The following is a 24948-nucleotide window of genomic DNA, read 5'->3' as shown; positions in this document are numbered from 1 at the left end:
TCTCAGTTAGCCCTCTTGAGACCTGGACCTAAAGAAAGCATAAAGTCCTGTATACTGCAAATTCATCTCATCTAGGGCAAAGCCTAAAGAAATGCAACCACTTCTTAAACGTTACAATTCTCTCTACAAATCCAGTGACTACTACTCAGCTAAGGAATATATTAGTAGCACAGTGGCCTGCCTAAATAAGCAAGCCTGCGAGGTATCCTGTGTCCCGGTTGCCTCTGAAGGAATTGCATAATTGTAAAGACTGTTTGCTAAGCATTTCAAGTAAAAGTTCCAGTTTATTCAGAATCCTTGCTGTGGACATTCCTTTATTACAAACCGTTTTTGGGTTGGTTGACGGCGGTTACCATACCGGAATAACCACATCCTGGCGTCACGAACACTAAGGGGTTAACAACATCTTGCCCCCAGGGTTTATACCACAAGACCCTGCTACCTACTGCAACAACCCAGTCACCACATCTCGTTAGCTGTGAGACCTTATATAGACAGGGCTGTGTCTTCCCAAATCCTGTCCAATCATCTGAATTTACCACAGGTGACTCCAGTCAAGGTGTAGAGACTTCTGATTGGTGATCAAGAGAAATAGGAGGAGCAAGAACTAAATACCAAGTGCCATAGCCATAGCATTGTATTTTAGCACAAGGCCACAACATAACAAAATGTGAAAAAGTGAAATGGTTTGAAATCTTTCTAAATGCACTGTAAGGCCAGGTAGGGCTAAACAGCTTTTTTCTTTTATAAAATAAATCTTCATTTAAAACAGCATTTTATAGTTACTTTGGTTATCTTTGTCTAATACTAACAAGTAATTATTCCTGTGTAATAATTTAAACTAAGATATTCCAGTGTAAAAAAAAAAAAACTGCACAAATGGAAGCAAATACACTAAAAGGTAAATGCAGAATGTGCGAAAACTTGTACATGTAAAAAAAAATCACCTTATCGCTACTGAACAATACTTTAAATAACTTCATAAGGTGAAGATTTTGATGGATCTTTTTTTTAAACGTAAAAACAAGAATTGAATATAAAACGTTGCATGTACAGTTTCTTTGGAGGACAAAATAGCGAAAGGCAGACAGTGCATTTCTGTCCTCCAAAAGGAAGTTAAACCTAGTCAAAAGTAAACTCTTTTAGACTATTCTTGTCCTGTAATATCAATGGAATAAGTTTAATTTTGTTTTCTATATTCACCTCTATATGCTCCGTTAAGAGCATTCATGTGATGTGAACAGGGCCTTATTGTTCAGAGGACATGGTAAGCACTCCAATCCAGCTCTACACCCAGAAGAGCCCACTTAACACACTCAGAAAACATCTACTTTTATAGAAATAATGCAGATGGGAGTTAAAGACTAAAAATGTACAGATTATATAGAACATTTCTGGCTGCACTACATCTAGTTCGCTTCTACAGCTGCCTAATGATGGATTGTGAATTGTTTATTTGTGTATTGACAAGTGCTCCTTAATTCTGCAGCAACTTCTAATCGCATAAAATTTGCAATTGACAGCAATTTTACTGAGACAACTCTGAATACTGCTAGAAATAGGTTTTATGGAAAAAAAAGTCCTAGTCACTGGGAATCAACATTAAAGGGGTACTCTGCCCCTAGACATCTTATCCCCTATCCAAAGAATAGCGGATAAGATGTCTGATCGCCGGGGTCCCGTTACTGGGACCCCATGCGATCTCCAGGCCAGCACCGCAGCGTTCTGAAAATCAAGGGTGGAGCTTCCGTGTTCGTGATGTCACGTCATGTCTAAGGGAAGGGGTGTGACGGCTAGTACATAGATATGAATGGAGGGGGAGTGACGGCTGTGGTTTGCTACGTGCACTGGATGACTGGGCAGCCAGACCCCCGTGATCCTTTGGATAGGGAATAAGATGTTTAGCGGCGGAGTACCCCTTTTAGTCCCTAAGAGTATATTCACATCGAGGATTTGTGGATCCACGTTGTATCCCATTCATTTCAATGAGGTGTCAGGATGTGTCTTGAGATTCTGCTGCTGAAGATTTGCTATAGATAGCCCACGGAGACCCCGCCCCTTTTCAAACTCTCAGCGGGAAATACGCTGCGAGTTTGAAAAGAAATACAGCCGGCTGAAGGTACCCTTAAGGAGGTTGTCCAGCCATTAGCAACAAATGACAGTGACTAGTGGCTGAATACTCCTTTTTCCTTAAACCAAATTTGTATTTGAAAGGACTTTACAAAATTCCTGTAACATTCCAAAGTATTTGCCTTGTATTGATCTGCCTCAGGAAGAAAGTAAAGTTTATAGTTGTTTCCCAAAAACTCTGTTTTTTTTTTAGTTTTGTGTCCCCCGGGCCTTGTGTAAGGGAAACAACTTTATTGAAAAAAATGTTTGTGGGAATTTATATACAGTAGGAATACCCATACCTCATCATGTACAACCCTTTTTTTCTGGCGTCGTTCGCGTAAATCACCTCATGGTAACCAGGATGGCAACAATAGCTGTTGGGTTAATGAGTTCATACCTGGAAACTGTAAGCAGAAGCACAAGCAGCTTAGAATATATATATATATATATATATATATATATATTATTATTATTATTATTATTGTTTATTAAATATTTTTTTATATAATTTTTGGGGGGCAGGATTTCTTTTTGTCCTCATTTTTCTGTTGCCAGTGATTCCTTCAAAAGTAATAAAGAAAGTTAAAGAAAACATGATATATATGTATATAATCTGTCAATGAAACATAAATATTGTTGCATGATAAGCATAAATCATGATCATTGATCTGTAGTAGGGGCCAACCAATTAATATTAATGGGAATATTGTTAATGTCTATTCTTTTTTTTTTTTTTTTTGCAGCAAATCCCTGATGTTTCTCCAACAGGAAGATACACCACTCTGGTGCCCTTAATCTTCATCCTGACTGTAGCTGGCATCAAAGAAATCATAGAGGACTATGTAAGTTGTATCCATACTGCAGATTGTATTGTGTTTTTATTTATTTTTATTCAGTATTGTTTCTACTGTGCACCAGTGCCTTTAAAGGGGTACTCCATTGGCCAGCATTCATAACTAAATATTCCGAACGCTGTTTTTGTGCTGCGGGGGTCGGCCACGCCCCCTCGTGACGTCACCGCCATGCCCCCTCAATGCAAGTTTATGGGAGGGGGCGTGACGGCCGTCACGCCCCCTCCCATTGACTTGCATTGAGGGGGCGTGATCATGATGTCTTGAGGGGCGTGGTAGACCTGCACCGTGAACGCAGCATTCAGAACATTTTGTTTTGAATGCTGGCCAGTGGAGTACCCCTTTAAAGAGGTTGGCGCACAGTATAAGTTATAAATATATGGTCCTGCAGGGTCTGGTTACTGGGACCACCACTGGTTGTACGAATGGGTGGTCCTTAGCCACCCAGTTTAAAATCTTTGTTTAGGAGGACAGTTCCCCTGCTGGTTTAGGCTAAAAGTTTTAACCAAATACCATGTGTAAACCCAGCCCAATATGGGTGTAATGACTTGACCAGGTTTTGCTCTAAGGGTTAACGTTTCTATTGTTTGGCTAAAGCATCATGCATAGCTGTGGCAACGGCTGGTCCTATCACAACTTCTCTCTGCGTCCACACCCTCCTCAGGTGCATAGAAATCTCCAGCCAGCCTGCCATTCTTTGCTCGTGTTTGTTTGTCTCTCAGCACTTGCTCTTGTTTTGCTCCTGTTTGCTATACTGTGTATATCGACCAGTTGTGGTTCTGCTATTTAGGCAGAAATGCAAGTAGGCAGAAGGGGTTCTGGGCAATATAGGGGCTGGAGTATCAGGGCCACGCCCCCTCGTGACGCCACGCCCCACACCCTCCATACAAGTCTATGCGAGTGGGCGTGGCAGCCCAATACCCCCTCCCATAGACTTGCATTGAGGGGGCGGGCCTGATGTAACAAGGGGGCAGGGCCATGACATCAAGATACTCCGGCCCCTATATCGCCTGTTATCAGGCACGGAGTGAAGTTCGCTCTGTGAAGTGGATGACACAGGGGGCTGCAGGACCGATCGTGGGGGTACCTAGCTGTGGGACCCCCGCAATCAGACATCTTATCCCCTGTCCTTTGGATAGGGGATAAGATGTCTAGGGGAGAGTACCCCTTCAAACAGTTATCTGAACCTGCTGAAGTTGTCAGATTTGTTTGGCTACTTTAGACTAAGATATATGGGCACCTTTAGGCTCGGTTCACACTATGGAATTTTCATTTGGAATCTCAATCGGAAGTTCAGGGGCACAGTGCACGCTACAGAATTTAGCAGTGGATATCTTGCCGATGAAATTCCACTGCCAAAATAGAGAGCTTGCTCATTCTTTAGGGAAAATCCGCGCCAAAGACATTCTGTCTGTGGGGACTGATGCAGTCAGCACTGGGCGCACTTTTAGTAGTGTGAACCTAGCCTTATAGTATTGTATAGGGCTGTTACCAAGCGCAGTTATCTCTCCTATTAATTAATAGTACTAGTTTTTGCTGTAAGTGCTTGACTGACCAACGGTCTAGGGCAGTATTTTCCAACCAGTCTGCCTTCAGCCATAGGCGGTCCGGGCATGCTGGGAGTTGTAGTTTTGCAATAGCTGGAAGCACCCTGGTTGGGAATCACTGGTCTCAGGAGCCAAGTGGGGCTCCCTATGATGAGACAATCCCTTTCATAAGGTACAGTAACCTTCAATGATAAATGAATAAACCATCATTGTATTATTAATAACCACAATTTCCAGTTACATATCAGCGCAGCCTCTAGCAGTACATTTCTCAGTTTATTTGTAATTTTCACAGTCAGTAATTGTGGTTAAATGGGGCACCCTGGCACCTGGGAGTGTTGTTGTTTTGGAAAGGATTAGCGGATTTGTGCAGTAATACCAGGTAAAGTGTTGTGATAATGAGATTTATGATTTGCCAGAGGCATTTCTGATCTCCGCCGGTGCTGCTCTCATCTGTCTCGGAGGAAAGCAGCACTTAAAAGGATTAATTTGTATATCATTTTACCGCTGTCAGTCACTGAGCTGCTAATTGTAGCACATTCAGTGTTCTTCTTCTCCCGTGCCAGATGATTGTATTTCACAATCCGGCATAGACCTTACAAAACATGATGTTCCCATTCAGAATAACCACCTGTACCATAGACAGCTCTGTTTCCAAAGCTGGAGCCTTTCCTGTATATATAATGCTGGGAAAAGTTTTGATACTTTTATCTGAACCCTTTTCTTGAAAAACAATGTTCTGCATACATTTCAGTATTTAAAAAAACAAAATTGGGACATTTGGGAAGACATTCGGAATTGGGAATATCAAAGTGCCTTTAAATGCCCTGAATAGCTTTTTGCACCAGGATTATCCCACCAAAATCAGGACTGCTGGCTCATGTATACACAATAAAGTTGGCTTTACAATTTTTTTTTAGATTCTTTGAAGCATATTAAGCAATAAAATAATCTTCTCATATGTCTTAGTTAAAGGGTTACTCTCGTGGGGAAAAAAATGTTTTTTAAATCAACTGGTGCCAGAAAGTTAAACAAATTTGTAAATGACTTCTATTTAAAAATCTTAATCCTTCCAGTACTTATCAGCTGTTGTGTAGTTCTTTCCAGTCTGACCACAGTGCTCTCTTCTGACACCTATGTCTGGGAGAGGTTTGCTATGGGGATTTGCTTCTGCTCTGGTCAGTTTCTAACATCAGCAGAGAGCATTGTGGTCAGACTGAAAATAACTTTTTGCAACATCTGGAGGGCCACCAGTTTTAGACCCCTGCCATAAAGTCTTTAGTGCTCTGTATTGGATCCCAATGTTCAAAGTCATCACAACAGATTGTAAAGTAGAGGGGCTGGTGGTATGTGGAAGGCCCTTGGTGTTACGTTTGCAGTAGAAACTAAGACACCGGGACTCAAAAGTATTGTAACATAACAGGTATATTTTTCTAATCTTGTGGAGGCATATAGTAGAGTGTGGATGTTCTGTTGAGCAGTTCCTGAGGTGGTAGATCCCCCAAGGAGACTTTAAAAACATTGTAGGTTGGCTCCCAACAGAGGCATGATTAACCAGAGAGACCCAAAGGCACAGACAGCAAAGGGGCCCTGGAAAATCACTATCCCCTCAGTCTTGGAAAATTTAGAAGAAATAGTCCTTCAGGTCAGGGTCAGGTCCTTTTAGGGGGTCTGATGTAGCGTGGTGAATGCACGCGCAACAGCTGTAACCCAGTGTATAACTGACAAGCTGCGTCCCTGAACCTGTCCGTATGCACCCGACTTTATGCACCGAAGATAATAAAGAAAATTCTGCACTGCTTCCCGGTGAGTGACGTCCTTCTGTTCTATGTGTATGCATTAGATGAAGACTAGCTTTCAAGGGACCTGGAACCCGAGGGAAACAGTGTTAACCGGCTACTAAGTTACTGCTTGGTTTTCGTGCATTAGTTCACATGTGCGCTGTGCTAAGCGCTAGGGGCTTCACACGGGGTAGCGGTGCCGACTCCCTTTTCTCTCTATTCTATGTTATAAATACAATGTTTTGTGCAGATTTTTGGCTGAGAAGAGGATTTGACCAATGTCAAAACAAATGCAAATTCTATTTTAGACATGTAAGCTAAAAAGTAACCAAAAAGTGTAATTTGAAAATTGTTAAAATGAAACTGTATTGTCCAAAACTGCAAAGACCGGGAGGAAGCCGGATTTCACACTTCCATGTCATTGATCATGAAAGAACATGAATAATAAAAGCCTTACGCTGCATCATTATTCATTAACGCCACGTGTGTTATGTGAGTAGACCTGACATGTAAAGTGCAGGGGATCTCTGCTAAGATTATATAGACAACATATTTTGCGCAGCTGGTGAGATTTCCGGTGGTGCTAGGTGTAGAGAATCACTAGTAATCTCCTATGATTGTTTTATGTTATATAACATGTTTTTCCTCTGATGTATTTTCTATGTACAGAAACGACACAAGGCGGACAATACTGTTAATAAAAAGAAAACAATTGGTAAGTCAGTCCCCATGAACAATATGTATAGAGTTCTGTGTGTGTGTGTGTATATAAGCAGTATATATATATATATATATATATATATATATATATATATATCTATCTATCTATCTCTTAGTTAGATGTCAGCTGAGCTTCTCTCTGCTATTCCTCCTGACCCCCTCATACACATGCACAATCAGCTGAATGTGTTCTCAATGAGGGCAGGGGGATAAGCTGCTGCCAGACACCTCTGTCCCTCTCAGACCCCATTGTTCTTTCCTGGCACCTCTATTGCTTTCTGACACATCTACTCCTTCCAGATCCATATCATCCTTGCCAGACACCTCCATCTTCTGACACCTCCATTTTACCTAGAAACCTCCTTATCTTGCAGACAACCCCATTCTTTCCAGACACATCTGCCCTTCCAGACATCTCTGTCTACAGATATCTAAGGCTAGGTTCAATCTAAGAAAACCTACATAAGTTCAGACCACCAATGTTAATTCAAATATATCCAAGAACAAATCATGAGGGGTGACAACACCTCAATAAACAACCTACATAGTACCCCTCAATAGAAAACAATGTACAGACACAAAATATAGGAGAATCATTACTCAATTTTATTAGGTATATAATACATGAACAGCAGACCCCCCCCCACCCCTAAAAATCATACACACATTGGACAGAATTAAAAACAGGCGGTGGGGGAACACCATGAAAAGGTAACAGACGATAATCCTGTATAGGTGATTTATTTTGGAGACACACCAGACCTAATAATGATAAATACAATAGAAATATATTACATTAAAGTGCAGAAGTGCATGCAATTCATATATGATGCAGAAAAGGGTACTATGTAAACAATAGGGTCACAGCATGTGCCAAGTAATATGCATCATACATAAAGTGCATGTGCCTGTCAATAAGACTCCATATGAGGCTCTATATGAGACCATAAGGTAGAAGCCATATTGGCTACAACAAGTCTGGGCTGTATGCCCTAGAAAAATAACAAGCAGTCACTATAATAAGCAGTAATCATACATATAGGCTATGTACCCTAACAGCTGACAGGCAATCACTACAATAGACAAAAACAATAAACACTATACAAACCAATCTAAGGCTAGGTTCACATCTGTGTCAGAGGCTCTATTTGGGACCCCAATTGCAGAATCCATTTAAATAACTGGACAAAAAAGAAACTAGGCATGCAAAAAATGCATAGTAGCAATGAAATTTCTGTTTTGCTGTAATAAAGGATATTGTGCTAGATTTGTATAGAATTTTAAGTTTTGACTGCTAAATTCCTACTATTCTGCATTATAACATACTTCTAAAACACACCAAAAATTTGCCAGTGGTGCCTGCAAAGTTGTGGCCATTTTGCCTTTTCCAGGTAGCTGTCTCTTAAAGTCAGTGTTTGACACCAACTCAGACTCTTAGAAACTGACTTGGAATATATGTGTATGGTGTGGCCATAACAACTGACAGTTTGTGACGACAGTGTACCGTTGACCTCTACGCTTCAAGGGGCAGTAGCTTCCTGGACCAAGTACTGGGGTGATAACAACCACAGATGCAGGGTTACGGAAACTACTGAATTTTACTCATGAACTTGCAAAAAGTAGGTATCTGGAATTTAGGGCTTACTGCCAGGTGAAAACTATAGATTTATGGACTGGAGTTGCCCGACGCTTTCTATCTCCTGCAATCCTCTTCTTTGCTAATGGTTCTCTTGGTTCATTTGCCCACTGCAGACTTGATTCTCAATGGAATGGATCTAGTTGGTGGTATTCTGTGAAGGGTACTGTAGCTCTGGAACAATTTAGTGCTGCAACTGAATTTTCTTCAATTTGTCCTCATGTGGTGAGGTACAGGTCCACAGCAGAGGTTTTCCTTTAAACCTGAGTAGTGGGCCCGGAGCAGACACGATGGGTGACATACACCTGACAGCTCCAGAAGACAGGTGTATTCCACACTGGGACACCGCAAGAAATCCTTCCAAAAGGAAAGAATACCCATCTACAGACAGCGGTTTCGGGGATACTGCCCTTTGTCAGTACAAAGTAGAGTGCTGTCTAGTGAAAGGCTGAAGGCGTAATGTTTCTCCTCAAGTATAAATTGTCATAAAAGCCTGTTGGATTGAGTACAGTGATTGTAGGACCTGGGTTTACTGTAATATATGTGTTTAGAAGTAATTACAAATATGGTAATAAACATTATCTTAGATTTAATCTGACATTTTACATGTTTGCTTTTCTTGCAGTTTTACGAGGCGGCACATGGCAGAACATGATATGGAGAGAGGTACAGACTTTTATTCCATCCACGTTTTGACACAGGAGATAATTCTTTTTTTAAGGGATGACACTTATACAAAGAAGCTGTAATTGTTAAGTCTTTATATGTGTCAGGCCTATCTGCATATCTCACTGTTCCGGGGGAAGGGATTGTGACTTATCTCCTCTAAACAAGTCAATAGTAAAGCTAAGAACAGCTCTTATAGAATGAATGTCATCTATATAGAGACACATTGCTGGAGGGTAAAGGTGGTCAATGAGATAAACATTTATTGATTGTGGTGAATGTTACTAAGTATGAAATATTTTTGAAAACAGTTCTACGTAAAACATTGGTGTGTAAGTTGAGAAGCCTTACTGTGCTCCCACGCATCCTATGCATGATCCACTTGCTCTATAAGCTTCTGTATGGACCACAATAGAGTTAGGGTGAGTGCATGTAGGATAACAAAGCCATACGTTTGCCAACAAAGCTATAATCTTGGTCCATTCTTGAATGGAAGTGCAACATTTTTTAAAGGGGTTGTTTTATGAAGACATTTGTGTATATGCCCTGGTAGGGCAGATTATGTCATTTAGGCATGTCCACTGTTTGGGACCTCCCTCTTTCAGAATGGAGAGCTTCTGTGCATAAACAGCCTCTGGTCTACCAGACTGGTCAAGTATCATAGCAGTCAGCAGGGCACCTGCCTTATAGAAGGGTTGTCTTATATAAGACAACCCCGTAATGTTTAGTTCTCAGTTTAGTTCTCAGTGGAGTGAGGATATTTTTACTTTTGCTGTTGATTCTCAAGGCATAAAAACTGTAAACTGAGGAGTATATTATGGAATTTGCATGTTATTCACTATCACAATAACAGATGTGTACAATGTAATAGTAACCAATACCAAGCAATGAGAAACTGAGGCCAACATAGGCAATTACTTTCTCAGACCCCTTGGCTGCTGAACACTATCCTTCAAGAAATGAGAAATATGTTAGTTGCCATGTTATCCACAGATTTGATCTAATTTGTAGTGAATATCCACCCCTAAATGAAAGTCCAAAATTCAGTTCTTCATATAAGTAGTCAGAGCTTCATTTTATGATACAGAGCTCCAAATGCCCTGTATAGACATAGAGCTAAATGATAAAACTCTGTCTGTTCGCAGTTACCACTTGGGGGAGCTAAAGAGCTTACTGCATACTGTTCTATTATTTAGTTAATTGTATGTATGGTATACAGTTAGCCCCAAAGCTAAGAACAGAACTTTCCCTGCTATCAGTATATATTAAGAAATGAACCAGGACAGAATTGGAGACCAAATACTCTTATTGGATATTGCATGATGTATATTTACACGTATGCCATGAACTAACCATCAGCATTTTGTCTTTTCCTGCACTGTGTGTTATTATACTTTGCTTTTGCTCCTTGCAAGGACTAATGGTGTGAGTGATGATTAAGGCACACAATGTGTACTTTCTTTCTCTCCTGTCTGCTGCTTGGCTGCCCCTTGACTGACAGGTGGCAGTGGGAGACATTGTGAAGGTGACCAATGGGCAGCATATTCCAGCCGATATGATCATTTTATCTTCAAGGTCAGATGCTATGTGGTTGGGTGTCTCTTTTTCTTTCGTCTCCACTGAGTTGATGTAATGTTTTCTTGCATTGTCTATGTGTATTTGCATTTATATTTGAAATAATTTCCATATTACTTGTAAACATAAAAGGTTCATGAAAATCCATGTGTGTGTGTGTATATATATATATATATATATATATATATATATATATATATATATATATAATATGTGTGTGTATATACATACACACATACCTTAGGTGCTGCCTAATCTTATCCCTGTGTGTATTATGCATGCGCTTGGACATCATCTTGTCCAATATATGTCATTATTATATGCATTATCACAATGCACATTGTCCCCTAACTGTGTTAATCACTGAACTGTAACCTTGTAGCATTACATATTGTGTGCATCATCCCTGTACTATGACATCACTGTGTGCATCATCACTGTACTATAACATCACTGGCCCTCATTTACTATTCTAAACCCGACTTGTTTTGTCGTTTTTTTTTGGCGCATCTTTGTCTGCGCCATGTCGCAGACATCGTGCGCCAGTCTGCGACACAATGCGACATTTTTTCCCGACGGACCCGATGTGGATTCTCCCAAACTCAAAAAAGGGACGTAACCCGACATTTCTGAGCTTTCCCACGTATTTATAAAGGTTTCCAACCTGAATTTGTTGAATTGTTGTGGATTTTTTCCCGACAGCTCAGAGGAGTTGGAAACCAAAACCAACAAAACCCACGTGAGACAAACAGGATGCGACATAATAATAAATACCAGGGGAAAAAAGCAGTCGGGTAAGAAAGCAAGATAGACTTACAACCCGATTTTCTAAGTAAATGAGGGCCACTGTGTATTATCCCTGTACTATGACATCACTGTGTATTATCCCTGTACTATGACATCACTGTGTATTATCCCTGTACTATGACATCACTGTGTGTATTATCCCTGTCCTTTGACATCACCGTGTGCATCATCCCTGTAGTGTGACATCTTTGTGTGCTTATCTCTGTACTGTGACAAATATTAAATCTATCAAATGTTTTTTAAGTTTTTAACTTACTTGTTGCTGATGGTGGTCATTACAAAGTGGGGCTACATTGCAAATTTTGCTATGGCGTCTCATCAGGACTGGTTAAAATCATATTTTTTTCCAACCATACAGAACTACTGTTTTTAATCAGGAAAACACAGTTTCTTAGGACACTATTAAATGGCCCGACCGTGCACAATAAACGAATGCCAATGTCTTTTATAAAGCCTTTACATTGCTTAAAACCCCTGTAAACTGTCCATACAGATTAAATTCATGATGGCCAAACCAACATTTACCCTGTATCTAATGTACATGCAATTAGGAATAGGAATATGGAGTAGGGGGTCGGTGCATGGCAAGCTAAGAATATATATTATTTTCCCACCTCTTGTGTTTAAAAGTAATACTAGTAAATAAGTAAAGTAAAGTACTGTAAATAAGTGCAAAAAAAATCTTCAGTTCAGTGGAGACATTCTGCATGTTTTGGAGTAATGTGGTGCATTCTCTATTGCCTATGTATTTCCTGTGCTCTCTAAGAAGTGAAGTCACTTGTCATATTGTATGTGTTAGTTTAAAGGGGTACTCCACTGCCCCAGCGTTCAGAACATTTTGTTCCAAACGCTGGGTGTGGGCTGCGATGCCACGCCCCCTCAATGCAAGTCTATGGAAGGGGGTGTGGCAGCTGACATGCCCCCTCCCATAGACTTGCATTGAGGGGGCATGGCGTGACGTCGCGATGGGACGTGGGCGTGATGTCACGACCCCCATAGCCCGCACCTAGCGTTCTGAACAAAATGTTCCGAACGCTGGAGCAGTGGAGTACCCCTTTAAGGATTGTCTTTAAAGGAGGTCTCCAGGGATGGAAACATTTTGTAATAAGGGTCAGGGTGCAAATAATGGATACTCATCTGTCTGATCCCCTGCTGCTGCCGTTCTGACGGTGCCCATATTCTTGCTATTTACTGCTTTTGGGTGACCTCTCAGTACACAGGAAATGGCCACTTAGCCAATCACTGGTGGCAGCGGTAACCCGCCGAAACCAGTGATTGGCCGAGTAGGTATTTCGTGCTTGTCAAGATGTCACCAGTAAGCTGGTGGGCAGTCAGACAGGTGAGTATGCCTTATTTATCTTTATGCATCCTTACCTCTTAAAGGAAAACTGTCAGCCTGTTCACCCACACTAGACCCAATACACTGGTTTATAGTACGGGTTAACAGGAGTCCAACGAGGGGTCACTTACTTGAATATCTCCAGTAGGTCCTGACATATGCCCTCTAGTAGATCCTCTGCTGAATTCAGTGAATTGTGCGCTGCGGGCGGGACTTGGCCGGATCAATTTACATATTCATTGTTTGTGACTCCACTTTACTAGGATGTGGAGTCACAGACAATAGATATGTAAATTGGGCCAGCAAGTCCCTCCCCCTGTGCACAAAATTGAGATCTATATTCTGTACAAGCCCTGTAACATTTTTGCTACATAATAATAGCAAAATTGATTGATAATAGCAAAAGTGTAAAACTAAATGTACAAAATAGCCTGATTCATTATAGCAGAATCCCCCAAAATCTCATCAATGTTGTGCAGCCAGAGAGTATTGCTTCCCATTAACACTGTGACCGCTAATTATAGAAGGAAGATTAAGCAGTGATAGCTAATGTGAATGGCGTTATTAACCTCCCTATTACCATCCACTATTATTAGCGGGAGATTTTCTTAGGAAATGCAAATATTTTATTACTCTGACTGGCTCTAGTGGCTGCAGGACTTTAATGTAAAATGTGTTTCTTAACCTTTGTACCTTCTTTGTTGCTTTCACAGTGAGCCACAGGCCATGTGCTACATAGAAACATCCAATCTTGATGGTGAAACCAACTTAAAGATACGCCAGGTAGAGCCTTGTTATTGTTTATTCAGACCAAATTTCGGAGCTCTATGGGGTGGTGATGTTGTAGCTGTTCCCCCCCCCCCCCCCCCCCCCACCCCCTTGAAGTTATCTCATTGCTACAGTAGAGCAGTGTTTTCCTGTTAGGGTGCGTTCACACTGAGCAAATCAAGAGGAATTCACGCTGAAAAATTTACGTGGCGAAAAAATAATTTTCTTTTCACGCAGAATTTACTAGGAATTGCGCGCGGAAATGGGGGAGAAAGAAGTGAAGGGTTTTTCAACCATTTCCGCGCAAAAATGATGTCGATCAGAATTTTTTTTAGCATTGACTTCTATTGATTTCTGCTAGCGGATTCCGCTTGAAGAATGAACATGTTCTTTCTTCAAGCGGAACGGAATTCAGTGTCGGAATTCCGCTAGCAGAATTTCTGCAGTGTGAACAGGACATCGGAAAAAACATTAAAGTCAATGGGCAGAGAAGATGTGAATTAGTTTGAAGCGGAGAATTCAAGAGGAATTATTCGAGTAAATTCCTCTTGAATTACTCAGTGTGAACGCACCCTTAAGGTGCCTCCAAGTGTTGCAAAACTACAACTCCCAGCATGCCAGGACAGCCAGAGGCTGTCAGTAATTTAGGCTGCTGAATTCTAGCTTTAGCACAGGCAATTGGCATCCTGTGTCATGCAGCGTGTCCACCTGGCGTGCCGCGTTCTCTCTCTACATTCCCACTGTCTCTGCCTAACGGTTGTGTACCTATCTGACCCTCATGGGCCTGATCTTTCGACACTGAACCTGTGCCTGTATGCAACCAGTGATTTTTTATGCTTTTGCTTCTAGAACATTTTCAGCACTTCTACATCTTCACCTTAAAGGGGTACTCCGCTGTAAACATCTTATCCCCTATCCAAAGGATAGGGGATAAGATGTAAGATCGAGGGAGTCCCGCTGCTGGGGACCCCCTGATCTCCGCTGCGGCATCCCTGTCATTTGGTGCACAGAGCAAACTCTGCTTCGTGCCCGATGACTGGCGATGCCGGCCACCACGCCCCCTCCATTAATGTCTATGGGAAGAAGCGTGACGGCTATGTACTAGCTGTCATGAACTGCAAGCAATAACTCTATATTTTGCTACAACCTTTATGAAAACTGCAGTAAATCCTCCTATTCTTATTCCACATCCAAAAATGTTCAGTATAACAAAATAGCAGTATGGCCCATATTGTAGAACAGTGGTCTTAAACTGTGGCCTCCAGATGTTGCAAAACTTCAACTCCCACAGTTTCAGACCACTGTTATAATAGATACATCTCAAAAACGATCAGTACAGAATATTGGTGCATTCAGAATTAAAGAGTACCTGTCATCAAACCATATTTCCTAAACTAACTCAGATTATATTCCCTAACTAATCCTAACACCTCTCCTGCTCCTAAAAAAAATTCCAAGCTTTAAAAAGCTGTGTATCGTACCTTTCCCCTTGCTCATATGTGTGAGCTCCCGGCAGGAGAAAGTGGGCGTTCCCCAGCAGGCACGACGTCACTGAAGCCTGTGATAGCTGTGCCTCGCCATGCCCCGCACGCACTTCCTGAGTTTGGTCTTCTGCCAGGCCTGGAGGAGACCAAACTATCTGTTTCACTTGCGGCAGGGAACAGAACAGAGCCACCTAGTGGCTGTTTTTTCACTCACATTAAAAACATAAAAAGGTTAAGAATTTGAAAGAGGTACTCCAGTGGAAAACAATTTTTTTTATAAATAAACTAGCTCCAGAAATAAAAACAGATTTTAAATGACTTCTATTGAAAAATCTTAATCCTTTCAGTGCTTATCAGCTGCTGTATACTACAGAATTACATAAGGAACAATAAATTTAAAGTTTAGTTTGGTGACAGGTACATTTTAAGTGGATTTTCTGATATTTTTAATGCTAGAATAATAAAAATAATAATTGTATAATTGTATAATAATACTACTACTACTACTAATTATAATAATTGTATCATAATTCTAGTAAAAAAAAAAGATATATATATATATATATATATATATATATATATATATCTCGGTGCAGCTCCCGTCATTCTGTGTCGGGCGCTGCCTCCAAGATGGGGGACGTGACATCGCAGCCATGTCCCTTAGTGATGTCAATCCACACCCTCTCCATTCATGCCTATGGGAGGGGGCGTGACAGCCGTCACGCCCCCTCCCATAGACATGAATGGAGAGGACATGGTGTGACGTAACTAGGGGGGCGTGGCCGTGACATCAAGTCCCCATCTCGATGGCAGCGCCCGACACAGAATGTCAGGGGCTGCACCGAGATCGCGGGGGTCCCCAGCGGCGGGACCCCTGTGATCATACATCTTATCCCCAATCCTTTGGATAAGGGATAAGATGTATAAAGCCGGAATACCCCTTTAATAATCCATGACACTAAACAAAATATGAAAAATGTCAAAAGATAATATTGCAGACAGAAAATCCCCAAAATACAAGTAAGTTTTTTCTTTCATCTGAAGGCAGATGGCTGCAATCAATAGAAAGAAATCCAGCCACATAAATTACCTTGGGTTGTTTTTCTGGATTGTAGCAAACAATAAAAGAGATATACATTTACCCCGAACCTTCTGGGAATATATGATTTCACAGGCGGTGAGGGTGCTTGTTTGTCTGTGTGATTCAGAGCAGATAGCTCCACAGTTTACAAGAACATTATAGTAATATCTCATACATCCTGGTAATAACACAATAAATTATCCACAATGGGTTGGGGCCCTTCCTCCGCTCCAGTAATGTTGCCGGTAGGCGTCATATAGAAATGTGCCGGAGTGAACCCATGAAAAGTAACCTAATCCCCATAAGGATTGTTATTTACTGTTCTCCACTGAAGATAGCGGTGAGGGAAGAATTAACATCAATTACTAGATATTTATTGCTGGTGCTCCACAGGACTGTAAAGCTATTTATAAGGCTGTTTCCATTACCCACAAGTATGGCCGGTTTTTACGCAAATATAATATGGGGGGATGTTTGTGTCTGTGTCCCAGCCTGATTGTAGGTCTCATGACCCAAGGTGACAACTGGAAGTCATACAGGGTGGGCCATTTATTTGGATACACCTTAATAAAATGGGAATGGTTGGTGATATTAACTTCCTGTTTGTGGCGCATTAGTATATGTGAGGGGGGAAACTTTTCAAGATGGGTGGTGACCATGGTGGCCATTTTGAAGTCGGACATTTTGAATCCACCTTTTGTTTTTTCAATAGGAAGCGGGTCATGTGACACATCAAACTTATTGTGAATTTCACAAGAAAAACAATGATGTGATTGGTTTTAAAGTAACTTTATTCTTTCATGAGTTATTTACAAGTTTCTGACCACTTATAAAATGTGTTCAATGTGCTGCCCATTGTGTTGGATTGTCAATGCAACCCTCTTCTCCCACTCTTCACACACTGATAGCAACACCGCAGGAGAAATGCTAGCACTGGCTTCCAGTATCCATATACACTGCTATATACTACTATATACACCGCAGGAGAAATGCTAGCACAGGCTTCCAGTATCCGTAGTTTCAGGTGCTGCACATCTCGTATCTTCACAGCATAGACAATTGCCTTCAGATGACCCCAAATATAAAAGTCTAAGGGGGTCAGATCGGGAGACCTTGGGGACCATTCAACTGGATATGCGAAATTGATGTGTTTCCCTCTTTATGCACTGAAGCTGGCACATTCCCTGAGTTTTTCCAGCAAGATGGTGACCACCACATTATGGGTGTCAGGTCCGAGCATTCCTAGATGAGCAGTTTCCTGGAACGTGGATTGGTTGTTGTGGGCCAGTTTAATGGCCCCACAAGGTCTCCTGATCTGACCCCCTTAGACTTTTATCTTTGGGGTCATCTGAAGGCAATTGTCTATGCTGTGAAGATACGAAATGTGCAGCACCTGAAACTACGGATACTGGAAGACTGTGCTAGCATTTCTCCTGCGGTGTATATAGTAGTATATAGCAGTGTATACGGATACTGAAAGCCTGTGCTAGCATTTCTCCTGCGGTGTTGCTATCAGTGTGTGAAGAGTGGGAGAAGAGGGTTGCATTGACAATCCAACACAATGGGCAGCACATTGAACACATTTTATAAGTGGTCAGAAACTTGTAAATAACTCATGAAAGAATAAAGTTACGTTAAAACCACATAATTGTTTTTCTTGTGAAATTCCCAATAAGTTTGATGTGTCACATGACCCTCTTCCTATTGAAAAAACAAAAGTTGAATTCAAAATGTCCGACTTCAATATGGCCGCCATGGTCACCACCCATCTTCAAAAGTTTTCCCCCTCACATATACTAATGTGCCACAAACAGGAAGTTAATATCACCAACCATTCCCATTTTATTAAGGTGTATCCATATAAATGGCCCACCCTGTAGTATCATAGTTTCATAGTTTGTAAGGTTTAAAATAAGTCCAACCTATAACCCTACTGTGTTGATCCAGAGGAAGGCAAAAACACCCATGAGGCTGATGCCAATTGCTCAATGACAAAGGAAAAATTCCTTCCCGACTCCAATATGGCATTAGAATACATCCCTGGATCAAGATTATATCCCCATAAATCTAGTATCCATAATCTCTAATGTTATATTTTATACGAAAAACATCCAGGCCCCCCTTGAACTTGTTTATTGAATCAAACATCACAACATCATGTGGCAGAGAGTCCTATAGTCTCACTGCGTTTACAGTAAAGAATCTGTGTCTGTGATGATGGTGGATCCTTCTTTCCTCTAGACGAGTCATGGTTATTGGCCTAGGTATAAAAAGGAAAGATCGCCCCAAGGGTGTCTTTTCTCCAAACAAAATAACCCATCAGTCCTAAAGGGGCACTATGCTGCTCAGCATTTGGAACAAACTGTTCCGAACGCTGGAGCCGGCACCAGGAGCTCGTGACATCACACCCCCTCTTATAAACTTGCATTGAGGGGGCGGGCATGATGTCATGAGGGGGCGGGACCATGACGTCACAAACTCCCGGCACCGGCTCCAGCGTTCGGAGCAGTTTGTTCCAGATGCTGAGCAGCGGAGTACCCCTTTATAGTAGAAAAAGAATACCAAATCAAATGAGTCAAAAATATTAGACTCATTTAGTCATTCATTTATTGAGGGAAATGATCCAATATCACAAATCAGTGAATGGCAAAAGTATGTGAACCTTTTGGATAAGCAGATCATTTGAAGTTAAAATCAGGATGTGTTTTCAGTGAAATAAAATTGGGTGTGAATGGGCGACTTGTTTTATTTTAAGACAGGGATCTATCAATCTATGACACCCCCTGTGATCGTTCCTTAACTGCAGGTACTACTGCTCCCAACATAGAGCACACTCTGCTCAATGATAGGAACTGTAGTACCTGCATTAATAAACAGATCGCAACAAGTGTCAGAAGTTACACTCACTGCAATCTGTCTATAATTGCAGGTACTACAGCTCCTATCATTGAGCAGAGTGTTCTCCATGTTGGGAGCAGTAGTACCTGCAGTTAAGGAAAGATCATAGGGGGTGTCACTCCTGACACCCGATGCGATCGTCCTATCTATTGCAGAGATGTGGAGCGGCTCTCTACATCGCTCGTATCTCTGCACTATGCTCCGGTCGGCCAGTGATATGAATAGAACATCACTCATTCATATTTCCCGCTGAGAGCGGTGATTGGCTTCAACCATCCGGCCAATCCCCACTCTGGGCGGAAAATATGAATGAGTGATGTTCTATTCACATCACTGGCCGGAGTACAGAGCAGAGATGCGAGCGCTGTATAGAGCCGCATCTCTGCTATATTAAAAAATAATATAAAAGATATGTCTATTAGTACAGGTACTACTACTCCATGCTGGGAGTAGTAGTGCTACCTACATAATTTAAAATAGAGAAAAAAAAGTGAAACACACACACACTTTATTAAAAATGTTTTGAAAAAATGGCAAAGGGGCCAAAAATGCAATTTCCACTTAAAGGCAAATCACGCTAGAAAAAAAACGCAAGAAAAAAACGCCAAACACAGGAAAATCTATTCATCTAATCACTACAGGCGGCTTTGTAATCCCCTTCTTTCTGTTTTCATGTTGCAGTCTGATAGGACAGGATTAAGCACAGAGGAGTGCTAGTCCCACCCTCATTTACTTGGACATTGTCCATGCCTGTGGACATAGATGATGCTGCAGCCGGACAGGATTATGTTCTGGATGCTATGGGGACCACCAGTGGTCTTTTTTTTATAAGCCATGATGTCTACAAAAAATAATATAAAAGTATATTAGAAAGGTTAATGTTTTGCCAAGATGTACAACATATAAAAAGTTTTTGAATCTGTCAGTGCTCATTTAAAGAAGAATAAAGTTTAAAGGGGTATTTCAGGAATGAAAAAAAAAAAGGCATTTCACAGGTCTGGAAAGACCTGAACCAAACAGTACATGGAAAGAAACCCATCTACCAGTTGAAGCTGTTTTTTTTATGGAATAATCGGCTAAAATTCCTCCAAGCCAATGTGCAGGACTAATCAAATGCTACCTAAAGCACTTAGATGCAGGTATTGCTGCATAACGGGATCATACCAGATACTGAACAAAAAGGTTTAAAATATTTTTGCCACGCTCACATATGTGATATTGAATCATTTTCCTCGATACATTAATTAACAAGTATAATATTTATGACTCATTAGTTTAACTTTTTCTTATCTATTTTTAGGACTGATGTAGGTTTAAATAATATTTTTGCAGAAATACTGAAAATTCTAAAGGGTTAACGAAACTTATAAGCACCACTATATGTCTTCAATCATCAAGTGTCCTCCACAGGATATTAAGTTATACAGTATGTTAGCGGTAATGTGTTTGTCATATCAGCTGTTTTTCCAATGTTTTCTCTTTGGCTGCAGGGTTTGCCAGCAACCTCAAATCTACAGTCTACTGAGGACTTGGTTAAAATGGCTGGAAGGATTGAGTGTGAAGGTCCTAATCGCCATTTGTACGATTTTACTGGGAACCTACGGCTGGACAGCAGCAGGTTTGTTATGGACGTTGACATCAACAGAATTTAGCAACATTAAGATGAGGAGTCAAGGTAACCAAATGCCCTCTTACTTAAGATATTTGGATTTCAGAAAGGTCACCTTTGAAGTATTTACATACTTGCTTCCTTCAAATGTTCACACAGCAAAAAACTTAAAGGATAACTCTGGCAAAACTAAACTTATCCCCTATCCACAGGATGGCTCTCACATCCCGGCTCTCACATAGAGGAGCGGGTGCCGTCTACTGGTAGACGGCACGCCCTTCGTTCATTTCTATGAGAGCGCCAAGTGTTGTACTCGGATCTTTCCGGCACTTCCATAGAAATGTATCTGTGTGCTGCCGGCAGCATGCGCTTCACACTGAGCGCTGGGTCCCGTCCTGGTGATCTTGTGGGGTCCCAACGATCAGACTCCCCGTGATCAGCTACTTGTTTGCTGGATATCTCCTTTAACCCCTTAAGGACCAATGCAAATAAACCTGTACGCCCCTGAAAGACCAGGCCTGTTTTTTCAAATCGGGGATGTCTGTCTTTATTAGAGAATAACTCTGGTAACGTTTTGCCAATCACGATAATTCTGACATTGTTTTTTTGTCACAAGTTGTCCTTCATGTACATAGTAAAAGTAAGCCGATATCATTTGTAGTTTTTTTTTTACAATGCAAAAAATCATGAAATTTTTACAAAAAATTACTATTTTTTGCTATTTTAACACTAATTGGTTGCATATATTTATACTTAGTGACCAAATAGTTCATGAAACTTATACTTTCAGATGTCTACTTTATTTTGACGTCATTTTTTAGTTTTTAATTAACATTTTAAATTAGTTAGAACCCTAACAATTTAACTTGAAATTTTGAAAAAATTTTTTATGTGCTATGCAAGGTTTGCAGAAATTAAAAGGTAGTAGAACATAGGAACACCCCCCAAATGACCCCATTTTAAAAACTAGACCCCTCAAGGTATTCGCTAGGGGGTACAATGAGTATTTTAACACCATAGTTTTTTGGCAGGAATTATTACACAGTCAGTGTTAAAAATTCGAAAATTGCAATTTTTCACAAATGCATCATTTGGGGGGCATATTTTTTGTACATCACTTCTGATATTGAAAGAAATGCACCCTATATTTTATTTAGCTGCTTGTCCCATGTTCGGAAATACCCCCACTTTGGCCATATATGGTTCCTTGGCCGCGTGGTAGGACTCAGAAGGAGAGGAGCGCCATTTGGCTTTCAGGGCAGAACAGTACCCCCACCCCCACAAGTGACCCCATTTATATACCGCACCCCTACAAGTTATTGGCTGCACCAGGGACCTCTCTGATTGGTCCTTGGTCGGCTGGCAGTATAACGCGTCTGTCTGTGACAGTTAAGGCTCCTGATGGATATATCCGCCATGTTGTGGGAATAAGCACCCGCTCATGGCGAATATATCCATCACTGCTGCGGCTGGGTAGCTCAGTGTGTCCGCTCATGACTGCTGGCGGAAAATCCGCCGCTATGAGTGGACGCACAAAGCTACCCAGCCGCAGCAGCGAGCTCATTACCGTGACTGCTGCATAATGTGTAGGATCACGTGGCGGACATCCGCAGCATATTACATGCTGCGGATGTCCGCCAATGCGATCCTACACATTATGCTTTTTTTTTTTATTAGATTCATTTAATAAATGTATATTTAATATATTTTTTTTTTTACACTTTTATTACATTTTTATTTATTTTTACACTTTTATTTTATTTATTTATTTATTTTTACACTTTTTAATGCTTTGGAATACTTAGTATTCCAAAGCATTGTAGTTATATGCTGCCTGCCAGTTTTCACTAGCAGGCAGCATATTTCACTGGCAGGCAATACCCAGGGCAGACCTGGGGGTCTTTGTAGGACCCCCGGCAGCCCAGGTATGCAGCAGCACCCCGCGATCGCGATGCGGGGTGCTGCAGGAGAGACAGAGGGAGCCCCCTCCCTCTGTCAGAACTCCTTACAGCGCGCGGTCACTTCTGACCGCGGCTGTAGGGGTTAAACTGTCGGGAGTGAAGTGAACTTCACTCCCGGCAGTGCGGCAGGTCCCGGCCAGCCGCGGACACACACAGCACCCCGCGATCGCGATGCGGGGTGCTGCAGAGGAGACAGAGGGAGCTCCCTCCCTCTGTCATAACACTTACAGCCCGCGGTCACTTCCGACCGCGGCTGTAAGGGTTAAAACTGCCGGGACCGAAGTTTACTTCGGTCCTGGCAGTGCAGCAGGGTCCCGGCTGTGTGATACAGCCGAGTCCGTGCCGCGATCTCGTGGGTGCACTGGGCAGCACCCACGAGAAGAATGGACGAGTATAGACGTCCAGGTGCGGGAACGCCCGCCAACCTGGACGTCTATACTCGTCCTTGGTCGTTATCGGGTTAAAGTAAGACTCCAGGCAAAGCAGATATGCTAAAACTAACACACTATGAACCTGTTAGTTCTGGGTGCACAGTTGGCCTCTAGGGTCAAAACCATTTGCATGTTCCTTCCCACTATCCTAGACTAAAAATAATATCCTTCATCTATTATCAGTAGTGATGAGCGGCAGGGGCCATATTCGAACTCGCAATATTTCGTGAATATATTGACGAATATTCGTCCTATGTTCTCGAAATTCGCATATTCACTATGATCGTTCTCTTTTTTTCTTCCATGTAAAAATTCGTAATGAAATTCGCATAGTGCACATGCGCAATTATATCTTTCACTTAAAGATCAGGGATCAGTGTCCACTATGGAAGTGCCGATATTAGCATAAATATTCGCATCAATTCTCATAAAAAAAAAAAAAAGAATATTCGTCATTACTAATAAATATCACTATATTCTAAATATTCGCGAAATAGCGAAGTGCCGATATTCGCGGTAATAATTTGCATTTTGAATATTCGCGCTCAACACTAATTATCAGCACACAATGAGTATAACAGTGCAGGTATATTTTAGACATGGTGTATATCCCTTAGATTTACACATATGAAAGGTTGGGAATCTAGGGGGAGATTTATCAAAACCTGTGCAGAGGCAAACTTGCCCAGTTGCCCATAGCAACCAATCAGATCGCTTCTTTCATTTTTTAGATGCCTTGTTAAGAATGAAAGAAGTGATCTGATTGGTTGCTATGGGCAACTGGGCAACTTTGCCTCTGCACAGGTTTTGATAAATCTCCCCCCTAGAGTGTAGGATTCGGTCTCCTCAGCTGCCCTCTGCTATACAGAATGCCGCTCACTTAGCCATCTCTTTATTAAATACTGATGTTTGCCCTCAATTGATCTGCTATTGAAATCAGGTTAGGTTCTTGTTAGCTTATGTATAATTCATTTCTACAATCTGTTCTGACGGCATAGTAAACGTGGCTTGAGTGGAAATCGAGTGAAAATGTATTTCACATCATATGGAATAATCACTTCTAGGAGTAAAGTAAGGTACAAATACTCATCAGCTATAATATTAGAATCATCTACATTAGGCTGCATTCATACCACGTTTTTGCAATACAGTTCCCGTTTCAGGTTTTTGATAAATAACGGATTCCTCAAAAGCTGACTAAACTGTATCAAAACGTGTGTACAAATTTCAACCCATGTACGGTTAATAAACCGTATACAGTTTGAAAAATGATGTCCGGTTGCATCCGTTTTTTTAAGAAAAAAACATATACGTTTTTAACTTTTCACTCCATTTTGAATAAAGTTTCACTTGTTTGATTGAAATTCCAAGAAATAAAACTGTGCAAAGTCATAAACCGTATGGTGGAAACCAGATGGAACCGTACGCACATATGGTTCTGTACGGTTCCAACTGACTCCCATGTTAAAAAAAAAAAAAAGTATACGGTTTAATACGGTTTTTCACCCGGACCAGAAACTGTGGTAGACTACAGTTTTGGGTACGGGTAAAAAAAAACAGACAAAACTGTATAAGACGCAAAATGAACTAAGCCGGATGATGCGTTTGACATATGGTTTACAATGTAAAGTCAGTGCATACGGTTTGCTATACGGATCCGTACGGTTTTTAACGGGAACTGT

The 24948-nt window shown here is 41.2% G+C and overlaps 1 protein-coding gene across 7 annotated transcripts in view; it reads left to right on the top strand.

The window, feature by feature from the left end:
• Positions 1-24948, top strand: part of ATP8A2 (ATPase phospholipid transporting 8A2) — a 955662-nt gene that overhangs the window by 232673 nt on the left and 698041 nt on the right. For 5 of the 7 annotated variants that reach the window (XM_056561782.1, XM_056561783.1, XM_056561784.1 and 2 more), the window contains exons 4-9: positions 2856-2954; positions 6961-7006; positions 9273-9313; positions 10815-10888; positions 13748-13817; positions 20756-20883. In XM_056561782.1, coding sequence (XP_056417757.1) covers positions 2856-2954; positions 6961-7006; positions 9273-9313; positions 10815-10888; positions 13748-13817; positions 20756-20883 — 458 coding nt within the window. Of the gene's footprint in view, positions 1-2855; positions 2955-6960; positions 7007-9272; positions 9314-10814; positions 10889-13747; positions 13818-20755; positions 20884-24203; positions 24343-24948 lie in introns of those variants that run through there. The other 2 variants (XM_056561787.1, XM_056561788.1) reach the window with 2 other exon arrangements.

The sequence above is a fragment of the Hyla sarda genome, chromosome 2 (genome assembly GCF_029499605.1).
Source record: "Hyla sarda isolate aHylSar1 chromosome 2, aHylSar1.hap1, whole genome shotgun sequence".
NCBI lineage: Eukaryota > Metazoa > Chordata > Amphibia > Anura > Hylidae > Hyla > Hyla sarda.
The sequence above is the reverse complement of the archived record's forward strand: the minus strand, read 5'-3'. Positions and strand labels throughout refer to the sequence as shown.